The sequence below is a fragment of the Sphaerodactylus townsendi genome, linkage group LG01 (assembly GCF_021028975.2).
Source record: "Sphaerodactylus townsendi isolate TG3544 linkage group LG01, MPM_Stown_v2.3, whole genome shotgun sequence".
NCBI classification, from domain to species: Eukaryota; Metazoa; Chordata; class Lepidosauria; order Squamata; family Sphaerodactylidae; genus Sphaerodactylus; species Sphaerodactylus townsendi.
In genome coordinates, this window is record NC_059425.1 from 89,899,127 (window position 1) to 89,919,827 (window position 20,701).

Sequence of the window (20,701 nt, forward strand, 5' to 3'; positions counted from 1 at the left end):
CATGGGTGTGTAAAGAGTCATCAAGTCGCACCAAATTTATGGTGAACCTGTAGGAATTTCAAGGCAGGAAGCTTACAGTGCTGGTTTGCCATTGCCTTCCTCTGCATAGCAACCCTGATATTCCTTGGTGGTCTTCCATCCAATTACTAACCAGGTCTGACCCTGCTTAGCCTCTGAAATCTGACAAGATCAGGCTAGCCTGGGCCATCCAGCTCAGGGCACAGGTCATACTTAAGAGCTGTGAATAATATTCCCATGATCTGTGAATAAATTCTTCAGTAGTGATATTTAAACATGTTTGCCTTGTATTTAAAGACAGGCATGTTAAAAGTCCCCATGTGTTATGGGGGGTTGGACTTTTTTGTGTTCCTGCATTGCAGGGGGTTGGACTTGATGGCCCTTGGGGTATCTTCCAACTCTATGATTCTATGATTATTCAGTTGGCAGATTAAGCAGTTGGCCCTTTTTCTGAGGAAACATTTAAACAGTATTTTATGCTAATCTCATGCACCATTTTAAGCTAGTTTGAAAAGTTTCTGTCGGTTTGGAAGTGAGTGGGTTTCCCTTCTCGGAACTTTCACACATGCAATGAATCCCAACCGTATTCTCTTGTGGGACTGTAGAGCTGGAATCTGTTGACTTTGTTTCTTTCCCTGGTGGCAGATAATTGCAAAACGAGGGAGCGATTATATCCTGAAGCATGCTCCAGAGATCCACCGAGAACAGCAAGGTCTGACCACAAGAGAAGCTCTTCTGAAATATGTCAAAGAATCCTGTTTGCTAGAAGATGTGCCTGTTCATTTCTACAGATTGCAGAAGGTTAAATATTTGGTTGATTGATTTGTTTGATATATTACTAAAACCTCATAAGTGTTTTTATTGAGGGGAATATTAAAGGAAGTTTGAGTGACCTTGGAATTTAATACAGCAGTGTTCTGCATTAGGAGGAATGGCTGTGAACATTTTCATTTTTGATTATGCTATTGTGTCAGGGTCCAAATAACCTTTTTAATAATTATCCCCTTCAACTTAAGTGTCACAGGTTAGTATTGATTAATACATTTAATGATTCTAATCAAAGCTTTTCATAACAGCTGTCACTGTTTTGTATACTGTGTAGAATTTTTTTGATCCAGTTTGCCCTCTGACACCTTAAGGCAGTGGTGTACCAGGCCTAAATGGTGCCCAGAGGCATGGCCAGCTCCTCGCACCGCTAGATCACCAGTGCCTGTGCCCCTGCGCCCCTTTTACGGGAGCCAGCAGGGCGGCCGGGGTTTGTGGCTGGCGCTGAGGGGCAGCTCCAACGGGCACTGCAGCAGCAGGCTGGCTCCTGGGCCAGCCTGTGGCCAAGCCCAACCCTCCCAGGTGGCCTCCAGGCAGGCTGGGGGGCAGGGCTCAGTGGCGCCCTACTGGGCTACCCACTGCCGAGCCCCGTCCTCCCGGACTGCCTCCCTGCAGGCCAACTTCTGCCCTCCCCAGGTGGGCGTCATGGCAGCAGGCCAGCTCCTGCCCTCCCTGGCCTCCCTTGCGAGGAGGGAACCAGCTTGCAGCCACAGCAAACAACTCAGCCAGCCTGCAGTGCCCCGGCATGGGGGGAGCCACCAGGCACTGGTCAGGGCGCCGCACCATGGGAAAGGCCAGATGCGGGGACCCGGCTGATGTCCGGCGCCCCTCCCCACATGCTGAAACAGCGTGTGCCCGGGGACATGGGTTACTCCATGTTTCCATGGGTGGTACGCCTCTGCCTAAAGGGATCCCACTGGAAATCTCAATGTATTTTTGGACTTTTTTTCCTTCGTATTCCTTTTTCCCCTGAAAAAGGTTAATTGCAGCTGGGGTGGTGGTGGTTTCAGCTGGGGAAAAAGGCATTAGCAGGAAGAAAGAAAACTCTTTTCTCAGTGCTGCAGCCCCAGCCCAAATCTGCCCCCCCATACATACATGTGCTCTTTGGGTTGCAAGTTACAGTGGGAGATCCTGTCACTGGTCTCCAGCATAACACATTCTTTGGCCCTAATTTCATCAGCAGTTTGGCAAAACCCATCTTGTGTGCTGTCATGTCTGCTTTTGAGGTGTATTTGCTCTGAAATCAGAGGGAAAGACATTTCAATTTTTGTTTGGGTTATTTATTAAAATATTTATGGAATCTGCCTCTCAAACAAAAATATTCTCCAAGGTAAAATTATTGTCAAGTTATTATTGGGCCGCCAACAGTGTGAAGATCAAATGTCCTTTAACAGAGCCTGAATGAGATTTGTTAAATCTCTGTACCATGAGAAACTTCACCTCCCCAATTTCACATATTCGGCCTTTATTAAAGGTGCACCATGTAGTATCTTTTATCCTCCAGGTTGTTTGCAACCCGGGTTGATGCTTATGCAGTTTCTATCCCGTTTCCCAGCAGTGCCTCAAAGCAGCTGACAAAGTTTGAGACCTCCAGCCTTTCCAAAGCAAGGCTCCTTTAATCGTTGTGTAGAAAAGAGGATTTCAACAAGTGCAGCTTATCATGTCACATGGTGGCAGGGGTTCCAAAAGCTCATTGCCAAAATTCCATAAGCTACACAAGTATTAAAGATACAGAGTCCTAATACAGAAAGGCTGGGTATCCCTTATCCCCTCCTGTATTTTCCTACAGCTTAAGTGTTTCCTAAGACAGCTGTAAGAATACTTGAGAAGGAATACATGTAGCAAGATTTGACATGCTTTGTGCCTGGGAATGATGAAGATCAGAAATCAATTGTTGTAATACATGAATTCCTGCCTGACTTGAAATACTGGGGTGTGTTTGTGTATATATGAGAGAGTACTTTTTTGAATATACTGATTATTTTTCATTATCACTATTCATTAGAGGCTATAGGAAAAAAACAGACTATTTTTGCAGCATTGTACAAACCTCTGAGATCCCAGGTATACCCTCTAAACGAAAAGTATGAAGTCATTATAAACAGTTGGCTCTTCCATGGGCTAGATCACCAGTTTCCTAATCTCTATTTCTGACCTTTTGATAAATTCTTGCAAGTGCCTTATTTTAGCTGTGACAGCACAGGTGGAGTAAAAGAGGAACTGGGAACTATTGTTTAATGTAAGGGTTGGGGATTTTTTAAAGAGCAAGTGAGGCAGTTCCTTAATTTAGAGCCACAGTTTATTTTTCAGAAGGTGGTTATTAGCTGCAGCAGATGTGAGCAACCAAGGACATACATACTGCTTGCCCCCTGCTGAACTTCTCTTTGTAGCCCTTGTAGCATTCCTTGGTAATCCTTTGGAGCTTGACCCAACAATGCATTGAAAATTGGATGTAGCAAATGAGGTTTCCAGGGTGTTCTTCCCTCCCTGGGCATATGTAAGCCACTCTCTTGGTCAAAGCATCCCTGAAGCAGATGAGGTCATTTGCTTCATATAGCATGAACAGAGCAAACTGTTGAAATTAATCTTTGGGAGAATCTTGTAACACTTGAGCAATTAGGAGTAAGAACAGTGGGGCAGGGGAGGGAAAGGATAGTCACTATGCACTATCCCTTTATGGAATATAGTGTTAATTGCTGTTCAAATATTTGAGAGACAAAGAGCTGTCTAGATCCTAGACTTCGTTGCAGTTGCTCCATAGCAAATTAAAAAACAAACATATTTGAAACATTCACAAAAGAAACAGATGTGCAGCTAAAGAACTTCAGTGTGCTGTTAGCATGCTCTGTTATATTATCACTGATTCAAAATATTTAGAACCTGCCGCATCCTACGCTGTAGGCTGCTTACAAACTTAATTAAAACCACATACCCGGTATTAATAAAAACAAAATTACAAGCAACTAAAATGTCTGTAACAGCAGTAATTAAGTAGTCAGCTCAGCTGACTTCCCCTCCCAAATGCCTTTCTGAATAACACATCTTCTTTCAAAGTCACAAGAGGTCTGATGTCCCACCTCTGGGAGGCCACTCCACCACCCCAGTGCTCCTCACTGTGGTCAACTTGGCTCCACACAGTGATGGATCTCTAGGTGGGTATCCAGTGGAAATCGGAATTGGCAGTAGTTGTGTGTGTTGAGGGGGGATGTGAATTATATGAGGAGATGTGATCCTATGGGTACACTGGTCTTCAGCTATGAATCACTTTCAAGGTTGAAGCCAGCATTATGTGTTGAGCCCTGAAATTAACCTGCAACTGAAGTCTAGCCAGTTGCACCCTCCTGGAGCAAGCAGCACATTCTGCACTAGCTGAAGGTTTTTGAGCAGCCTGCAAAGACAATCTTGGGGATAGTACATTTTAGTAGTAAATCTGAAAAATTAACATGGGTACATGGGTGAGGACTGTCAAGATCGATCTTCTGCAAGAAGAGGCAACGCATAGCCTAGCCAATATATATATCCACCTACTAACAGCATCCTTTGTGGCCACCAACTAATTGTGCACAAGGAGTTATTTTTCATGCTGCACCTCTGTCTATATCCTAGGATAAGAAAGAGGATCGTCCTACTATCATCCTGGGCCTGACCCTTAAAGGGATACAGATTTATCAGGTAAGAGGTTTAAAAATGTTTGAAATATAACAATAATTCTGCATGACTCTTCTCCCCAGCAATTCTCTTTATCTCATGTCTTAGACTCTAGTGCCCTTTCATCTTTTATGCAGTCTTTGAAATCTCCTTGCGTTGGCTTGGCTCCATTATACCTCTGATAATTATTTCTCTCTGTTTTTCCTGGGTGTGTAATAATGTTATAGGATGTGAACCATGTTCGAGAGCTGCTCTATGACTTCCCCTGGTCACATATTGGGAAGCTTGCCTTTCTGGTGAGTGTTTCAGGTCTGACTGTTATTTAAATCATTCTATTTTTTTTAAAACAGAACATGTATTGACAGTAAAATGTCAACCTCCCTCAGTGCAAAATGTGTTAGTCTTGTTTTTTGGAACATTCTCAGGCTTTGTTAAAAAAAATTCTGGGAAAGGGGTTTAATGTCTGTGACCTGCTTCAATAAATTATTCTTTATGTGTTCTTATTCAGACCTGCTGTTCTGTTTGTATAGTTAAAAGAATATTTTGATTCTTAGGGAAGCTTCCTCGTGATAACTCACTTTGATATTCTCCTGAATCCCCTCCCCCTTTTACAATCCAGGGGAAAAAGTTTGTTATCCAGCCAGATGGTTTGCCTTCTGCCCGGAAACTGATTTACTATACAGGCTGTCCCTTCCGGTCTCGGCATTTGCTTCAGCTGCTCAGCAACAGCCATCGGCTGTTTCTTAACATCCAACCCGTGCTTAAGCAGATCCAGATGCTGGAAGATGCGGAAGGTATGTGATAGTGAGGGTTCATGCTTGCAGAGGGCAATGCCGGTCAGCATAATAACCAGTAGTCAGTTCTATTTAACAAGTCAGGTCAGAAATCTGCTTTGAGCCACAGTTCAGTCAGGAAAATTTCAGGTTGGAAATGTTTACCATCATCCATCCTATGGTTTAAAGAACCAAGCACTTGCATGGGCTCATACACTTCTACCTTTTCACCTCCCTGATACACTACTACTGTTTCCCTTTAGCTTTTCCTAGGAACCAGACTTGCAAACCACAGTCAAACCCTGTGTTTTAATTGTGGTTTACAAGTAGACTGTAATTTGTCCCTATGTGACATCAAATTATGCCTTGCCAGGAAAGGGCAGGAGAAGGACAACAAGGTGCAAATTTGAGAGTTTATTTAGCTCTTTGAGATTTATTCTAAAAGAGCGAAATAAACTCTCAGCTTTGCACCTTGTTCTCCTGCTCATTGGGGCTGCCTTTTTTCCCTTCTGTTTGCCAGGTAAGGGGAAAGGAATGAGGAAACCGAAGCATGCGAGGGAAGGAGAGGGGGGCCATCTGTCCCACCCCAAATGAGAGGGCAGCCCAGCATTAGAAAGCAAAGGTTTTTGCTAGGAATGGTCCTCTTCCTGCAAGCCATACCCTGAGAAAGAGATTGGGCCCTTGTGTGAAGGTGCCCAGTGTTCCTCATGCTTCACTTTCTCAAATGGAATCCTTTGCCATTTTATTTATTTCCATATCCCCCCTTTCCAATTTTCAGCTGTCATAAATCAGGCTGTAAAATATTCAAATTGTTAAAATATCAGTTTAAAAATAAAGAATTAACACAGCTGATAACAATCAACAAAGCCATCCTCCTGGTAGGTCTGCCTGCTGCTTTCTCTTTTGCCTTCTACATATCAAATCATTGGCATAAGCAAAGAATATACGCAACAACGTATAAAAGAGTTTGCTTCCTACATGCCAAGTTAAGATACTTTATTTGCGTAGGCATTTAACTGAGGTTTTTTATCCTAACCACCTTTGTTAGTTCATCATTTTTGCTGTTTTATGGCCACCAGGAATTATTTGGTTGATAGAGTGCCATCTTGTGGAAATAGAGAACTTTGTATGGAGCTATAGAAGATGAATAGTCTCTTGGTTACATCTGAAACCCTTGGTTATATCTGAAACTCAGTAGAATACACATTAAAAATGAGCATTGATGCTCTACAAGAAAAATTGCCAAGAAACTTACAATTTTGCACTTAAACAATACAAACCAGTAGAAATGAATTCACGTTTTGAGTTTCTTCAATAAATGCATTTAGTTTTTTATACTGTCTTATGTATCAAGATTTGGAAAATTTGAAATAGGGCGAGAACTTGTATGATAGCAAGAAGATGTAGGTGTAAGGGTCTGGTACTCCGGTCAACAAATGAGACTCATGAAGATTTCAAGAGCTTTACTGGAATCGTGTCAGTCCAAGGCTCAGATAGCTGAAACTGAAGTTTGGCTCTCTGACCTCTGGTATATACCTGTAAGTTTCAGAGTGGTTCAACGCATAATCCCCCCCACTCTCGCATTCCCATAATATCAGCATTATAAAGGATGGTGAGAACAGAAGCATTGTTTAAGGACAGGCGGTTCACTCCTATGGGAGGAGGCAGATAAGAGTGGACAGTTAAGTTCTATTGACTAGTTACATGCAAGCGGGGGTGGGGGAGGTCTCCTTAGCCTCAAGTGATGATAATGGCTGGACCAGCTGTGGCTTTGATGCGGACATGCTATTTGCCAGGCTGAGAAGGGTGAGGCCTGACAGTAGGGGTAAATTAGTAGCAAGTGGAATCTAGGCAGCCTTGATCTGCCTTTTTTTAAAAAATGACCTGTTTTCCCCATTTGTTAATAACTCTTTGTCTTCCCTTCCAGTTTTTCATCTTCAGAGAAACAGGATAGATTTTCAGCCTCATCTAACAGACCGGGCATCTAGCTGCAGCACCACAGCTGTACCAGCCCACCACTCCTCAGGAGGCTTCCCATAGGTGTGGGAGGCTAGAAACACATAAAAGCCTCCCACTTGTCAGAAAGCCCCCATTGGGTTTGATGGACGTACGTCACCAAAAAGGTGGCATAAGTCCAAAGCACTGGCAAATGGGGGCAACATCTTGGGAGGAAGCCAACTAGCATCACTTCCTCCCCCAACCATGCCCCAGACCACCCACGCTATGCTTGGCAGTGCAGGGATGCTGATGCAGCATTCAGCATCACATCCCACTGCTGGAAAGAACTGAGGCAGCTGCACATAGGGGAATTCGCTGTTCCACGGGGGCGAGTGCCCCAGGGAGGGAAAATTCACTAGCAGGGCCCTGAGGTGCTCCCAATGGCAGATTCCCACCCCTACCCCCCTTTGATTAGAGCTGCATGTCTATTGTAACACTGTAATCTAAATTACTCAGCTGTTTCATAGTATGAGGGGAATATTAGATTCTTTTGTATTTTTCATTTTTCTAGAGAAAAAACGATATCGGGAATCTTACATCAGTGACACATTGGAGATGGATCTTGATTCATCAGACAAGCATTCACACGACAGCGGAAGCAGCAGAGGAAGTGAAAGAACCAATTGTTTGTCTCGGCAGTCAACGGAGAGCCATGGCAGTTCACACACATCTGGCATTGAGGCAGACTCAAGGCATCGGATGTCTGTGGAAATGTCTGTGGATGAACCCTTCATTATGGATCAGATTCATCAGAAGGAGAAGTCCTGTAACTCAACTGTCAGCTGTGGCAGCTCAGGTGTTGACAGTGGCAGCAAAGGCAAAGTGGATGGCTCCCAGGGTGATGGTAAGGGAGTGGCCACACTTTGTTTCTCCTTGTGCAGCAGTAAAATTAAGAGAGAGATGGTAAATTGAATGAATGGGGTGAGGTTAGAGAAGGATGGGTCACCATGCCAACTTCTTTACCTTATCTCTAGAAGCTGAACTGGTGGATGAGCCAGAAGAGGTATCTGTGGATGAGCTTCACTCAGAAGAGGCCATGAATGGGATGCCTGTAGATTCTCTTGCAGTCGACGGTCTTTGCTGTCAAAGTGAGACAAGACTTCCACAACCACTTTTCAGTTTTGCATCCTGTTCCATATTTTACTTTTCAAGACTTCCTAATTCTCTAGCTAAAACTAATGAAATTATTGAGCTTAGAGTAATTCAGTTTGTATAAAATATTCCAATAGCCCCTTGGGGAGGGAGAGGTAAAGCAGAGAAATGTCTTGAGCTGAATCTGAGAGGGTATGTAAAGCATTGGATTTGAAAAAGTTGTAAAGACAGGCAGTGATGTGGATTGGGAGCCAGAGAAAATAACTGTGAGCTATGCATATACCCTCTATTGTTGAGATGCTTCTCTACAAGCAAAGCACCTTCTTGAATAATAATCTTGGCTGATTTTGTCCACCTAATTTATAATTTCATCCTGAGGCCCATTTCTAATAGTTATAATGCACAGCTTCTGCAGTTCATTTTGCACATACCATTTCTGCAAGCTTCAGCCTACATTTTTTGGTTTAAGTTTGTATTAAGTTTGCTGTTATAATTCTGATGACTTTTCTTTTTCATTCCCACAGCCTTTAATAGGAACCCTCTTTCAGTAGTACAGGTCACCTTGATAAAGGTCAGAGGGCAAAGTGTGGAATCCCTTCATCAGGTAAGATACAGGCTGAGCAACAAATTCTCTTCTTGTTTGCACCCTATTACAGCAAAATGAGTGAATACAATATAATGTGGTGCCAAAGGTAGATCAAGAATTCTGGGTTTAAGGCACTGGTACTACTCTTGCAAAATATCAATTTCTAAGCATAAAACATAACATACATCACTGGAAACTGGATACAACCCAACACAAAGAAGGCATAGGGTTGGGGTTGGCTGTTCAATCGGGTTTCCAAAAGTAGAATCTTGTATTTCAAGCAATAATATTATGGATTATAAAAATATTTTCATCTCTACATTTTAGTGCTAATGTTTTTATATTCCAAATTGTGGTTGCCATCCCAAGGAGAGACCAGGTACTAAAGCAAGGTTGTTTATACTTGGATTGTGGTTCCAGCACAGATTGCTCAGCTAAGAATGTTTCTAAAATTTTACCTCCCAACAGCAGAGATCTGAAAGTAAGATTAAACTCACTCTGTTGTCAACTACAATGGAAGTTTAGTTCAAATTAATTCATTTTACATTTTATTAACATGTGAAGATCAACGAGGAAGTTTGTACTTCCAAAGAAGTGTATCCACGAAGGACTGATTTTGACAAATTGTTGGGTACAATCCAGTCAGCCTCATTTTCTTTCCCAGATAATGTGCTAGTGTGTGTATGTGAGAAAGAGAGGCATGTGCTTAAAGCACCAAGACTTTGGTACCTCCTTGGGGATAAAATAACCCATCAGAACCAGCTTTTAAGAAACAATTAGGCTATGTTTCTCTACCATAGAGACTTAGAAGCTCATAACTTTGGGTGGCATTGTACCCATAATTTGGTTGTGAATGAGAAAATATGACCTGAACTTGCAGAACAACTGAGTAATGGAGTCCAGCAAAATGGGAATCCTGTTGAGTTAGAACTACATAACAATGGGCTACACTGAGTTTGATAACTATTAAATAATAGAATAGAGAATTTTGGGGGGTACTGGTCTGTAGAAAAACATAATTATACTGATGAATTCATAAAATAGGATGTAAGAGCTATGCTTAACAAGTATTAGATAAATTTATTCATTTATGAATAGGTTTATTTTTTATAAATTATGATTTCTTATTTTTAAGAAAGCATACCTATCAACAGCTATTCATTTTTATAGCCAGATAGAACTGCTGTGCTGAAATGTACTATGCTTCTAAATACCAGATAATGCGGACAAACAAGAGAAGAGAGCTCATGCTTCTTAACAAGCAAGACATGAAGGCCTCTGGTTGGCCATTTTTGAAAATCGAATGTTTCTGAGTAGATCCAATTTTTATTTTTATTCAGTACAACTTAGAGATGCAAGCCTGTCAAAAATAGAGGTTTTCCTTAGGTTTTGAAGAAGAGGAGTTTGGATGTATGACTTACAAACTCCTTCCTTTCCCCTTCCCACAATAGGCACCTTGTGAGGTAGGTGGGGCTGAGATAGTTCCAAAGAACTGTGACTAGCTCAAGGTCACCCAGCAGGCTTTGTGTGTAGGGGTGGAGAAACAAATCTGATTCACCAAATAAGAGTCTGTCGCATATGTGGAATAGTGGGGAATCGAACCCAGTTCTCCAGATTAGAGCCCTCTTGCTCTTAACCACTGCACCTGCTGGCTTTCCCAGTTTGTCTTGCCATATTTTAATGTGGCTTTGGTGGACTGTCATAATCCTGCTGGACTGGTGGACCATCATCATCCTGAAAAACGTTTAAAGTTTAAAGAACCTAGAACAGTACAGTGAATACTGGGGCTGAAGTTGCCATTTGACAATAATGTTTCAAAATGAGTAGTGATGCAGACACAAGCACAAGGACTAACCGTGTTTTTAGAATGATTAAACTTCTTTAAATGTAGACATGAAAAGCTATGCTTTCCTTCCCGTTGCTGCCTAGACAAGCACTGACATTTCAGCTATATAATTCCTTTCCAACAGTTCATTGTACATGCCAGTGGGGACACCTTTTATTGAGTTCCAAATCTAGGCATTAATAACTGAATGACTTCATAATTCCATAATAGTTCACAGCTTCTTCATTAAGGTAGTTTCCTTAAAGAGGATGAGAGGAATGTTAACAGTTTGAGATGAGATTGAGAGATGCACTGGGAGATGTGTATGATCATTTAGTTTAGCTTTACTTATTTATTTCATGTTTTGTTTTTAATATATGCCCCTCTTAAATTAGCAGGTGGCACAGTCCAAAGCTATGAAGTATCCAGACCTGCACAGCCAAAGTTTAGATGACATCCGCCTTCACAAGCACCTTCATCCACTATTAAGTACCACATTGTCTTCAGATACCTCCCATAGCTACACGTTTGGTTGTACCTTAGAGGATAAACTGGTCAACTATGGATGTGTGTATTCAACAGCTGACTGCAAAACTAAGTCAGCCCTGTATGGGAAGAGGTCCATGAATTGTCTCTCTCTGGATCTTTTGGGAGAAGATCCACTTCCAGAGGAATTTGTGGTGTAATCACATTTGAAGACCTCTTGGACTATCTTAGAGAGGAACATAAACGGACATTAAAAATGACTATTGTTATGAAACTTGTGTGAAAAGAAAGCCGTTATATATACCTCATCATCAGGGATGCTTGTGCTTCATTCTTGTTCGGGTGTTAAAACAACCTCTCTGGCTTTCCATTGTTCTGTCTAGAAGTCTTAATTGAAGTACAAATTAATAGTTAAAACTTACCATCAGTTCTTCTCCCAGTCAGCATCTGAGGAATCCTGGACTACTGGCAGAAACAATTTTCAAACTAAAAAGGCTGGTGGGCAAATAAGTTAAAATTCCAGATAAGCCAACAGGGAATACAGCAAATAGCTGCCTGGAATTCTCCAGGTGTGGTCTAAGGTATTGGCCACTTGGTCCTCATGTTGTTTCAGTATGTATGGTGCTGGTTTTCCTCAAAATGTATCCTCATCAGCTGCCTAACAGGCAGAAGTTCTATCACTCCATTGCTGTTGTCTTGATAAAACAAAAGGTCTGCCTTACATGCAGCTTTCTTCTCTCAAACCTAACTCTTGTTACCAGATCACAGTTTGAAGTGGCCAAATGTTCATTGCTTGCAGAGAAAGAGAAGAGGAGCAACAGCAGCTGCACAGGCCAAAAACAGCGTTTTGCACCTGGTGCCAAGCGAATGGCACCAGGTCGGAGACACTGCATTTTGGCGCATCTGTTTTGTTTGTAAACTTACCTTCTCTTCCCTGCACAGCTCTGCGGTGACAAGGGGACACACCTCCTGCCCTCCAACCCCTGGGATGTTGCCACAGCCATTTGGGGGTGTCCCCTCATCCAGTAGTGGGATTCAGCAGGTTCGCACCACTTCGGCAGAACCGGTTGTTAAAATGGTGCTTGTAAACAACCAGTTGTTAAATTATTTGAATCCCACCACTGCCCTCATCCTTGCAGAGCTGTGCAGGGAAGAAAAGGTAAGTTTACAAACAGAATGGAGGCGTCTCCGTGTGACGGTGTGGTTGCAGGCTGCGGCAGTTCCGAGACTGCTCGCATGGGAGTGTGTGAATGGTCCCAGGGCTCCACCGGCATCATTTACACCGGTGTCCTGTCACTTCACAGGCCCATGCGGAATGGGCCAAAGTGAAGACTAGAGAAGAAGCAAAGCTACAAATGATTTATTATCAAAACTGATCCAAATGTTCAATTTTTAAAATTCAAGGGCCAAAAGTTGTATGTCTTGATCTTGAAGATTAATATTACATTGAATGTGCCCTTTAATCAATAAGTTCCTTAGGTCAAGATACTGGCTCTGCTAGAGATCTGCAAGAATGCAGATGCATTGATTTCATTGATTTCTGCATTGATTTCAGTGGGACTGCTCAGTTTTCTCTGAGATTGCTATTTTGAGTGGAAGCAAAGAGGCCCTATTCAGTTTTTTTAAATAACAAGTGTAGAGCCACTCATGGGAGGGGCCAATCTTCCTCCCTTCTACCAGCTAACACCGCTGCACTGCTTCTCCCTCCCCTCACTGTCCACCAAATTCACTCACTCACTTATTTAGCAGCTTGAGTGTGGTTAGTAGTTCCCTCATTGTCCACCATTATTGCTTCCATTCTATGGCTTACAGGTCGATTCCTCACTGAAAAAATAAATGTAGATACTAACCAGTTTGAGAAAAACTGGGACCTTTTCAGCACTGTTTCAGAATCCCCACTGCAGCTTCTGCCCCACAAACGATCCTTGTTCCCAGAAATGCAGCAGCAACGAAGGATTCCCCACTGAGGCAGATTGAACACACAATCCGCTCAGGGGTTATCCTGATTGGCTGTTGCATTGTGTTGGGGAGGGAATTTTTTAAAATTTTCAAACTACCAGATCCACGCATCTGCAAGCATGCGCAGAACGACCCTATGCAAAAACAAAGAAACGGGCAATTAAAGCGAAGCCCTGTTTCCAAGCGCCTCCATGTAGTTGGATCCACATGGATACGACGTGTAGCACTGCTTTGTATTGCCTTCTACTCAGTCAGTCAATCAAAACTGGCCCCATGTTGCTTCGTATTCACATGGATCTCTGGTCCGCACAATTAAAAAAAGGCTGCACGTGCATCGCACACAGCCCACTGCATTCTCATTGGATGGGAGGCTTCACATCGCTATCAGCGGCAGGAAAAACGAATCCGGATTCACCCCTCCAATTTCCCCACCACTCAGATTGCCCATGTGGTTTTTGAAAAGGTCTACTTTCTTGCACGTTCTAAAATAACATGTGCTGGGGGGAGGGAGCACCAGAAACAGGATGAAAGTGTGTTAGGCGCTGGTGAAGTGGGGAGTTCTGCTGGAAACCTAGATATTTTGTGTGTCGAGCACGCATCTAATCCTCAGTGGGGAATTGACCACAGTGTGGTGGGGAAGCTGCTTTGCTCTTCTTCTCCTTCAGTCTGTTCTCCACATGTCAGGGGCAAAGGTGAAGTAGTGGCCCTGCTGCTCCCACAAACCTACCAGCCAGAAGCAAGGAGATGGATGGCAGTGGCCCCTGCTTCTCCCCACCTGTCATCTAACTGGAAGGTCCAGGTTTCACCAATTCCACCCACCTGCTGATCTCAAAGTGCAAGTGGGCAGAGTCAGGACTCTCCTGACTCCTTCTACCTTCCCCACTGAAGTATGTTGCCATCTGCATTTGCACAGATGTGTTCTTTTGTTTGGGGAGGTTTTAACCCCACCGATTTTTGTAAAGCTTTCATATTCTTTTGCAAATCTGTAGGGTCTGTGTTGGTGAAAAGCCTCATAGGGTTTTCAAGGCAAGAGATGTTCAGAGATGGTTTGCCATTGCCTGGCTCCATGTGGGCCGAGAGAATTCTGAACGAATTGTGTCTGGCCCAAGGTCATCCAGCAGGTTTCCTGGCTGGCGGTGGGTGAGGAATCAAACCCAGTTCTCCAGATTCCACCATTTTTAACCACTACAACATGCCGGTGACGTCTGGGTTTGTAGAAAAATATCTTTCTTTTTAATCTGGCCCCATTCACTTGTGCAATCAATTCACATGGAGATCAGATTCAAAATTAGATGCATTGGTAATGATAGATCCTTGGACTTTGACTAATCCCAGTTCTGAAATATTGGCTAGTGGAGCTTTGCTTCATTTCTTTCTTTTTAATTTTTTTAAATTTTTAATTAAACTTTATTAAGAATATAATTTTAAAAAGAAAAAAGAAATACAAAGGCAAGTCACATTTGACATATTGATCACAACCAATCAAACCTAGTATCTAACCAGTAATATCTATATTCATTTAGATACTTTGTTCGATGTCAAAACTTAACTAAACGACTTTGCTTCATTTCTTAACTATGTTGTCTTAATTTTTTGCTTTACTCTTATTTTCTTAATTTGTCTTAATTTCTAGCAGGATTGCAAAACAATTTTATCTACTTCCTATATGATTTACAGCCACAACCCAAGAGGGGGGTGAATCTGCCACTGGGAACAGCATGGGGCCACACTGGTGGACTTTCCCTCCCCAAGGCACTTACCCCAGCGGAAGGGTGGATCTTTGGCAGGTGGCTACTGCAGCCCTCCCTGGTGGTCTAACAGTGTTCAGAGTGTTGCCCCAGCATGCCTATGTCCCCGCTGCCATTGACATAGCTGTGGGGGTCCAAAGGCGTAGCCAGCGGAGGAGCCAATGCTAGATGGCTTCTACCCAGCCATTGTCTCTGTTATACCACTAGCGCCTGAGGTTTTGGACTTATGCCTCTGAAAAGGTGGCATAAATCCATTAAGTCCAGTGGGAGCTTTCTGACAGTAGGGAGACTTTTTTGTGTTTTTTGCCTCCCCACGCCACCAGAAAGCCCCTTAGGAATGGTGGGGCGGCAACAGCTTCCCCTCTGGTTGCCCAGCTCTTTGTATGAGGCTGTAAGTTTTCTTGAGGCCCAGTTCACACATACATTTCATCACATGTTGATATCAATGGCCTGTACATTTGAGTGCCCGATCATGCAGTACTTTTCAAGGGAACCCATTTCACACACAGCCATCTTTATGGGCTTGTTTTTGCCTGGAATTTTCAGTACACTATTACTTTATCTCAAATGGGAGAACATTTTGTTGTAGAATTTTAAAATATAATTAAGACCACATGCAGTATTTTCATACTACTGACCTTTTTTGCAATAGAAAATCCTGGCCTCTTTCAGTTGAAGAGTTCTTGTTTCTCTACCACCACCAAATTGCAAACTGGAAATACTAGACACATCCACAGATATTATGTCAGCCATTGTTCTTCATATTTGAGTTATTTTTGTATGTTTAATCAGTTCATTTGCTTGTTGCCATTGCTCAAGACTGCTATATAGTCTGGTGAATTCTGTATTTCTATCCATGTATTCATATTTATTTATGCCTAGCGAGATTGAAAAACTTGCAGCAACAGTATATACTTTGTCTTGATTTCAGAAAATGGAGATGACAAAGGGGAGGGGAATGCCCAAATTATGCCTAGTATGAAGGCTAGTTCTTATGGACTATCATGGGCCAAACTGTTTCTGCCAAAGTTAAGCACTTTGACACACCTAACTCTTTTTCACTTAAATTATAGGTTCCTTAAAATGCTGAACTTTGGCTGAATTGTGTCGAGGTAATATGAGAGCCAGAGCTGGAAACTATTCATCTTGTCTTAATGAAAATGCTTCAGCTATTCTGATGGCAGTTATAGAACCTCATTTCACTCATGTGAACTTAAGAATCCTGGTATAGTTTTATTCTAATCCTGAAGTTATGTTTCAGTTTTGTTTAATTTAGCAGTAGTATAGGGCTTTTTTATTTAAAAAAAAACACAACCCCAACCTATTTTAATCTACTGATAATATGAAAACCAGCTGTCAGTACTTGTTCGGCCATAAGATACCTGTTGTAGTCATTCTATTTTCTTCCTTTCCATGAAAGGAAATATTTTGTATGAGGAAAAAACACACACATGTATGTATATATAAATACACAAATAATAATTTACACACTTAATAAAGAGATTGTTAGAAAAGCAGAGGTAAATGTGTGCTATTTAAGTGATGAACAAGAACGTAGAAAAGTCTCTGTAGCTGCACAAGTGCATCTGAAATATGAATCGCAAAAAAGAGAAGTTGTCTATCAAATATATGCTCCATCATAGCCACTGCATTCCTGGTACCATGATCAAACCATCCACTGTGTGCATGCGTAGTACTAGAAACAGGGCACTCAGTTTTGTCATCCCAGGTCCCCAGTGGCATTGGACAGATGGCTTCTTCCTCTGGAGCTGTGATGGCAAACCTATGGCACGGGTGCCAGAGGCGGCACTCAGAGCCCTCTCTGTGGGCACCCGTGCCATCATCTCCCCCTTCCTCCCTCGCCCAGCCAGAGGTGGCCACCAGCAAACGTATCGGGAGTCACGCTGCATAGGCTGGCCATGCACAAGGCGGTCTGCTGGCTGGGGCTGAGCTTCAGGGAGGTCCTCTTGAGTTGACCTGATTTGCTGTAAGTACTATCTACCGCCCCACAAGTACTACCCTCCGCCACAAAGCTTGGGAGACTGGAGGCTAGCATTCTTTTCTTGGCGTGTAACTTTTGGGACCAAACTAAAACTTTGGGGGTAGGATTAAAAAGCAGCAGTCCAGGTGAGGGGCTTCCATTGGGAAGAGTGTGTCTGCCAAGAGCAGTTACATGTGCAGTGGTGGGATTCAGGCGCTCGCCCCGATTGGAGTGAACTGTTTGTTAAGGGATCCCTCCCCTGGGAGAGAGAGTGATGGGGCTTTTAGTGCCTGGTAGCCCAGGACGGGGAGGAGAGATCTTGCAAGGTCCCTAGGCTTGCGACGCCAATTCCATTCCCACAGGATCAAAGCAAAAGTACAAAAGACAAAAGGCATTTCACACCGATAAAGAATTGAGCTAAACCAGGCCCCGACCAACTGACAGGAAAGGGAGAGGAACATCCCTTACGGCCCTGAGCATCCCTTCCCCACCCCCCCTTGTCAGAATTAGGGCCATTCTGACAGAGGCAAATGTGGGACAGAGCGGTCCATTTCAAAATATTCTCCATGCTTTCATTTTTCTGTTCCTGTTGCATTTTTGTGGGAAGTCAAATGCTGTGATGACACGTGAAGGAAAAACCGCAGATCAGATGGCTGCTCCACCAATATAGCTCTCCTGAAGTTATCCCACCCCTTGCACAGCATTCTTGCTTAGAATTGCTTTCCTTGACTGCCTTTTTACTTCTATTTTGTGGTGGTGGGGTCATTGGGTTTCAGAAAGCGAACGTTTTACTTCCCTTTCCCCCCGCACCCCTCCTCCTTCCCCTGCCAGACCCCCAGTGTGATAATAGTGTAATTATTGCAGGGAGATTATTAACATTAAACTTCAGACCTAGTTTTGGGGAAGCAGTGTAGGTAACCCTGTTAAGCACTCTCAAACCCCACTGATTTTCATGGGAAAAACTAAAGCACGATCCTTTACCTGGGAGTAAGCTCGGTTGCTGGCAATGGGGCTTGCTTCTGAGTAAACCCTTCTAGAGTCATGATTCACCCATTCAAAGCATTGTACGGTTGCCTCAAAGCAAAGCCACCAACTACCACCAAGCTTACTCCCGAGTAGCACGCACCCTAGAGCCAACCGTTTTTTCTAAATGAAAACCTCAGTATTCAAGTTAAATTGCTGTGTTGGCACTTTGCGATAAGTGAGTTTTGGGTTGCAGTTTGGGCACTCGGTCTCGAAAAGGTTCGCCATCACTGCTCTGGAGGAACTGCAGCCAGGGACCTCAAAAGATATTCCCTCATGTTGGTTGTGTACGGCATCGGGATTCTGTTCTTCCTACTAGCAATGGGAGCATCTGCTTAGAGATAGAGACTGGGAAGGCCACATTGAATTGTGGAAATCCTCCTAAAGAAAGGATTGTGTCTTGAAAAGGGGAGATGGGGACATAGAAGTGTGCAGGAAACCTTACAAAACTCTTGGATAGGAATGGGCCTAAGTTGTTATAAAAGATTTCCATGGTTGATAAGGGAGCTTTACATTTAAAGAAAAAGACAGAAAGAAAAATGATGTCATGTTTACTGACAACTCATTGTCCAAGATCCACAATAAATTTGAACCTAGCCTAATATGGATTGTCAGGGATGGATCTTGGCGATGGTTCAAATGCATTCTGAATTTCCAGCTAAATTTTCACAGCAAGAAAATGCTTATGTCTCACTTGAAGCAATACAGCCTGTCTGTGTGTGTGTGTGTGTGTGTGTGTGTGTGTGTGTTTGTGGGTGTATTTCGACACTGAGGTCCTTTCTTTGCTAAAACAAAGCTAATGCTTCAAGGATGCCTCAGTAGACCAGCTGTGTGAGGAGTTGTCAGTTGGAGCATTTGGAGTCGGCTAGCCGGATGAGTAGACTTAGCTGTCCTTGACAGACCAAAAGGAGGTTACAAAGATAAACAAAATTGATGATTTTGATTTGAAGGGCAGGGCAGAAACTTAACTATTTGAAGAACTCCATAGATAGCCTGGATAAATGAACTATAAACAATTCTGGGGATACATTCAGAACTGCAATTTGTATTTGTTGAGGAAGTTTTGGTTTGAATTTAATCACAAATATTTTACATATGCTCATACTGCTACATGGGAATTCCAGTTTGATCGTATAAATTCTTAGTATGTATCAGTGATTGGCTAACTGCCATGCTGAATAGCACCAACTGCACAGTCACAAAACTACTTGGAAACACTGCACATTTTGAATTGTGAACAAGTCATCAATGTGGGGTGCTCAAACAGAGAAAACAAATGCATTGTGAGCAAGATAATTTTGATTTTTTTAATATGGTATTTGCAAAAACTGAAATATGATACTTATTAAAAAGTTTGTTTAGATATTTTATTTATAGCCTACCTGTCTCAAGGCAGATCACACAGAATGAGTCAATACAACTGATTGGTGGGACATTCAGTAAACAATGTATTAGTGATTAGGACTATGGTAGCAGAACCAACCAGAAGTCTAAAAACAGAACTGAAGGAAAGCTCAAGTAGCAACATGACACATTAAATGATGCAAAAATTACATAGCAGGAGCCTACTTCAGCAAACTATATACAGTAGTATAGCCCATATTTCCTAATCATTTTTCCAAGTAACTTTCTGAATCATTCAGTACAATGCAAATCTATTTTGCATAGAAAAGCCCTCTTCAGTAATTCAGTTCTGCATAGTTTATGGAAAGCCAGGAGAGTGGGGGCCTTCCTGACCTCTTCAGATAGGCCATTCCACAAAGGTGAAGGCACATATAGATTAGACTACTGTAATATACTTTACATGGGGCTGCCTGTAAATAGTGTCCCAAAGATTCAATTGGTGCCAGAATGATGTGGTCAGAATTCTGGATGGAGTGGGCTGTATCACTTCAGTCTTGTTCCACCTTTACTGACTCTGAATTTCCTTCCAGACCCAATTCAAGGTGTTGGTATTGACCTTTAACACCTTGTATGACTTGAAGCCTCCATAATTTAAGGACCACCTACTTCCATATGGACTTCCTTGACAACTCTAGTCATTGTTTGAGTCCTACTTTGGGTGAAGGGGCCTTTTGCGTTGTGGCACCAAAAATGTAGAATTCCCTTCCCAGGGAGATTTGTCCATCCCTTTCTAGCAGGTGAAAACTTTTTAATAATTTTGTCTGGTATCCCCTCATTGATGTTTTGTTGCCTGGGACAGATGTTAGGCTGATGAGCCTGTAATGATCTGGGTGAGTAGTGTAGTGGCTAAGTTTGCAGATGACATAAAATTATTCAGGATGGTTACTATATGAAGAGTTACCAGAGGCTCTTCATAAATCGGGTGAGTGGGCAAAGTGGCAAATGAAGTTCAGTGTTGGTAGATGTAAGGTGATGCACATTGGGATTTTTAAAAAATCTACCCTAACTTCAAGCATAGCTAATGGGATCTGAACTTGCTGAAACTGAGAGGGGGAAAGATCTTGGGGTCATTGTAGATAGCTGGATGAAAATGTCAATCCAGTGTACTGTAGCCATGAAAAAGGCAAACACTGTGTTAGGGATTATTAGGAAAGGGATTGAAAATAAAGCAATTGATATTATAATGTCCCTGTATAGATCTATGATGTGGCTTTATTTGGAATACTGTGTATGTCTGGCCAGCATGCCTCAAAAAGGATACCTCAGAGCTAGGAAAAGTATAAAAGAGGGAAACCAAGATGATTAGAGGATTTGCCTATGAGGAAAGGCTGAAGA

General features: G+C 42.6%; 1 protein-coding gene across 4 annotated transcripts in view; it reads left to right on the top strand.

The window, feature by feature from the left end:
• FRMD1 (FERM domain containing 1) overlaps positions 1-16,475 on the top strand; it is a 69,320-nt gene extending 52,845 nt beyond the window's left edge. For 3 of the 4 annotated variants that reach the window (XM_048487159.1, XM_048487158.1, XM_048487161.1), the window contains 8 exons: positions 664-819; positions 4,450-4,515; positions 4,719-4,787; positions 5,111-5,285; positions 7,774-8,106; positions 8,237-8,350; positions 8,879-8,958; positions 11,161-16,475. In XM_048487159.1, coding sequence (XP_048343116.1) covers positions 664-819; positions 4,450-4,515; positions 4,719-4,787; positions 5,111-5,285; positions 7,774-8,106; positions 8,237-8,350; positions 8,879-8,958; positions 11,161-11,451 — 1,284 coding nt within the window. In that variant the 3' untranslated portion in view covers positions 11,452-16,475. The remainder of the gene's footprint in view (positions 1-663; positions 820-4,449; positions 4,516-4,718; positions 4,788-5,110; positions 5,286-7,773; positions 8,107-8,236; positions 8,351-8,878; positions 8,959-11,160) is intronic. The other variant, XM_048487160.1, reaches the window with a different exon arrangement.
• Positions 16,476-20,701: the final 4,226 nt, after the last annotated feature.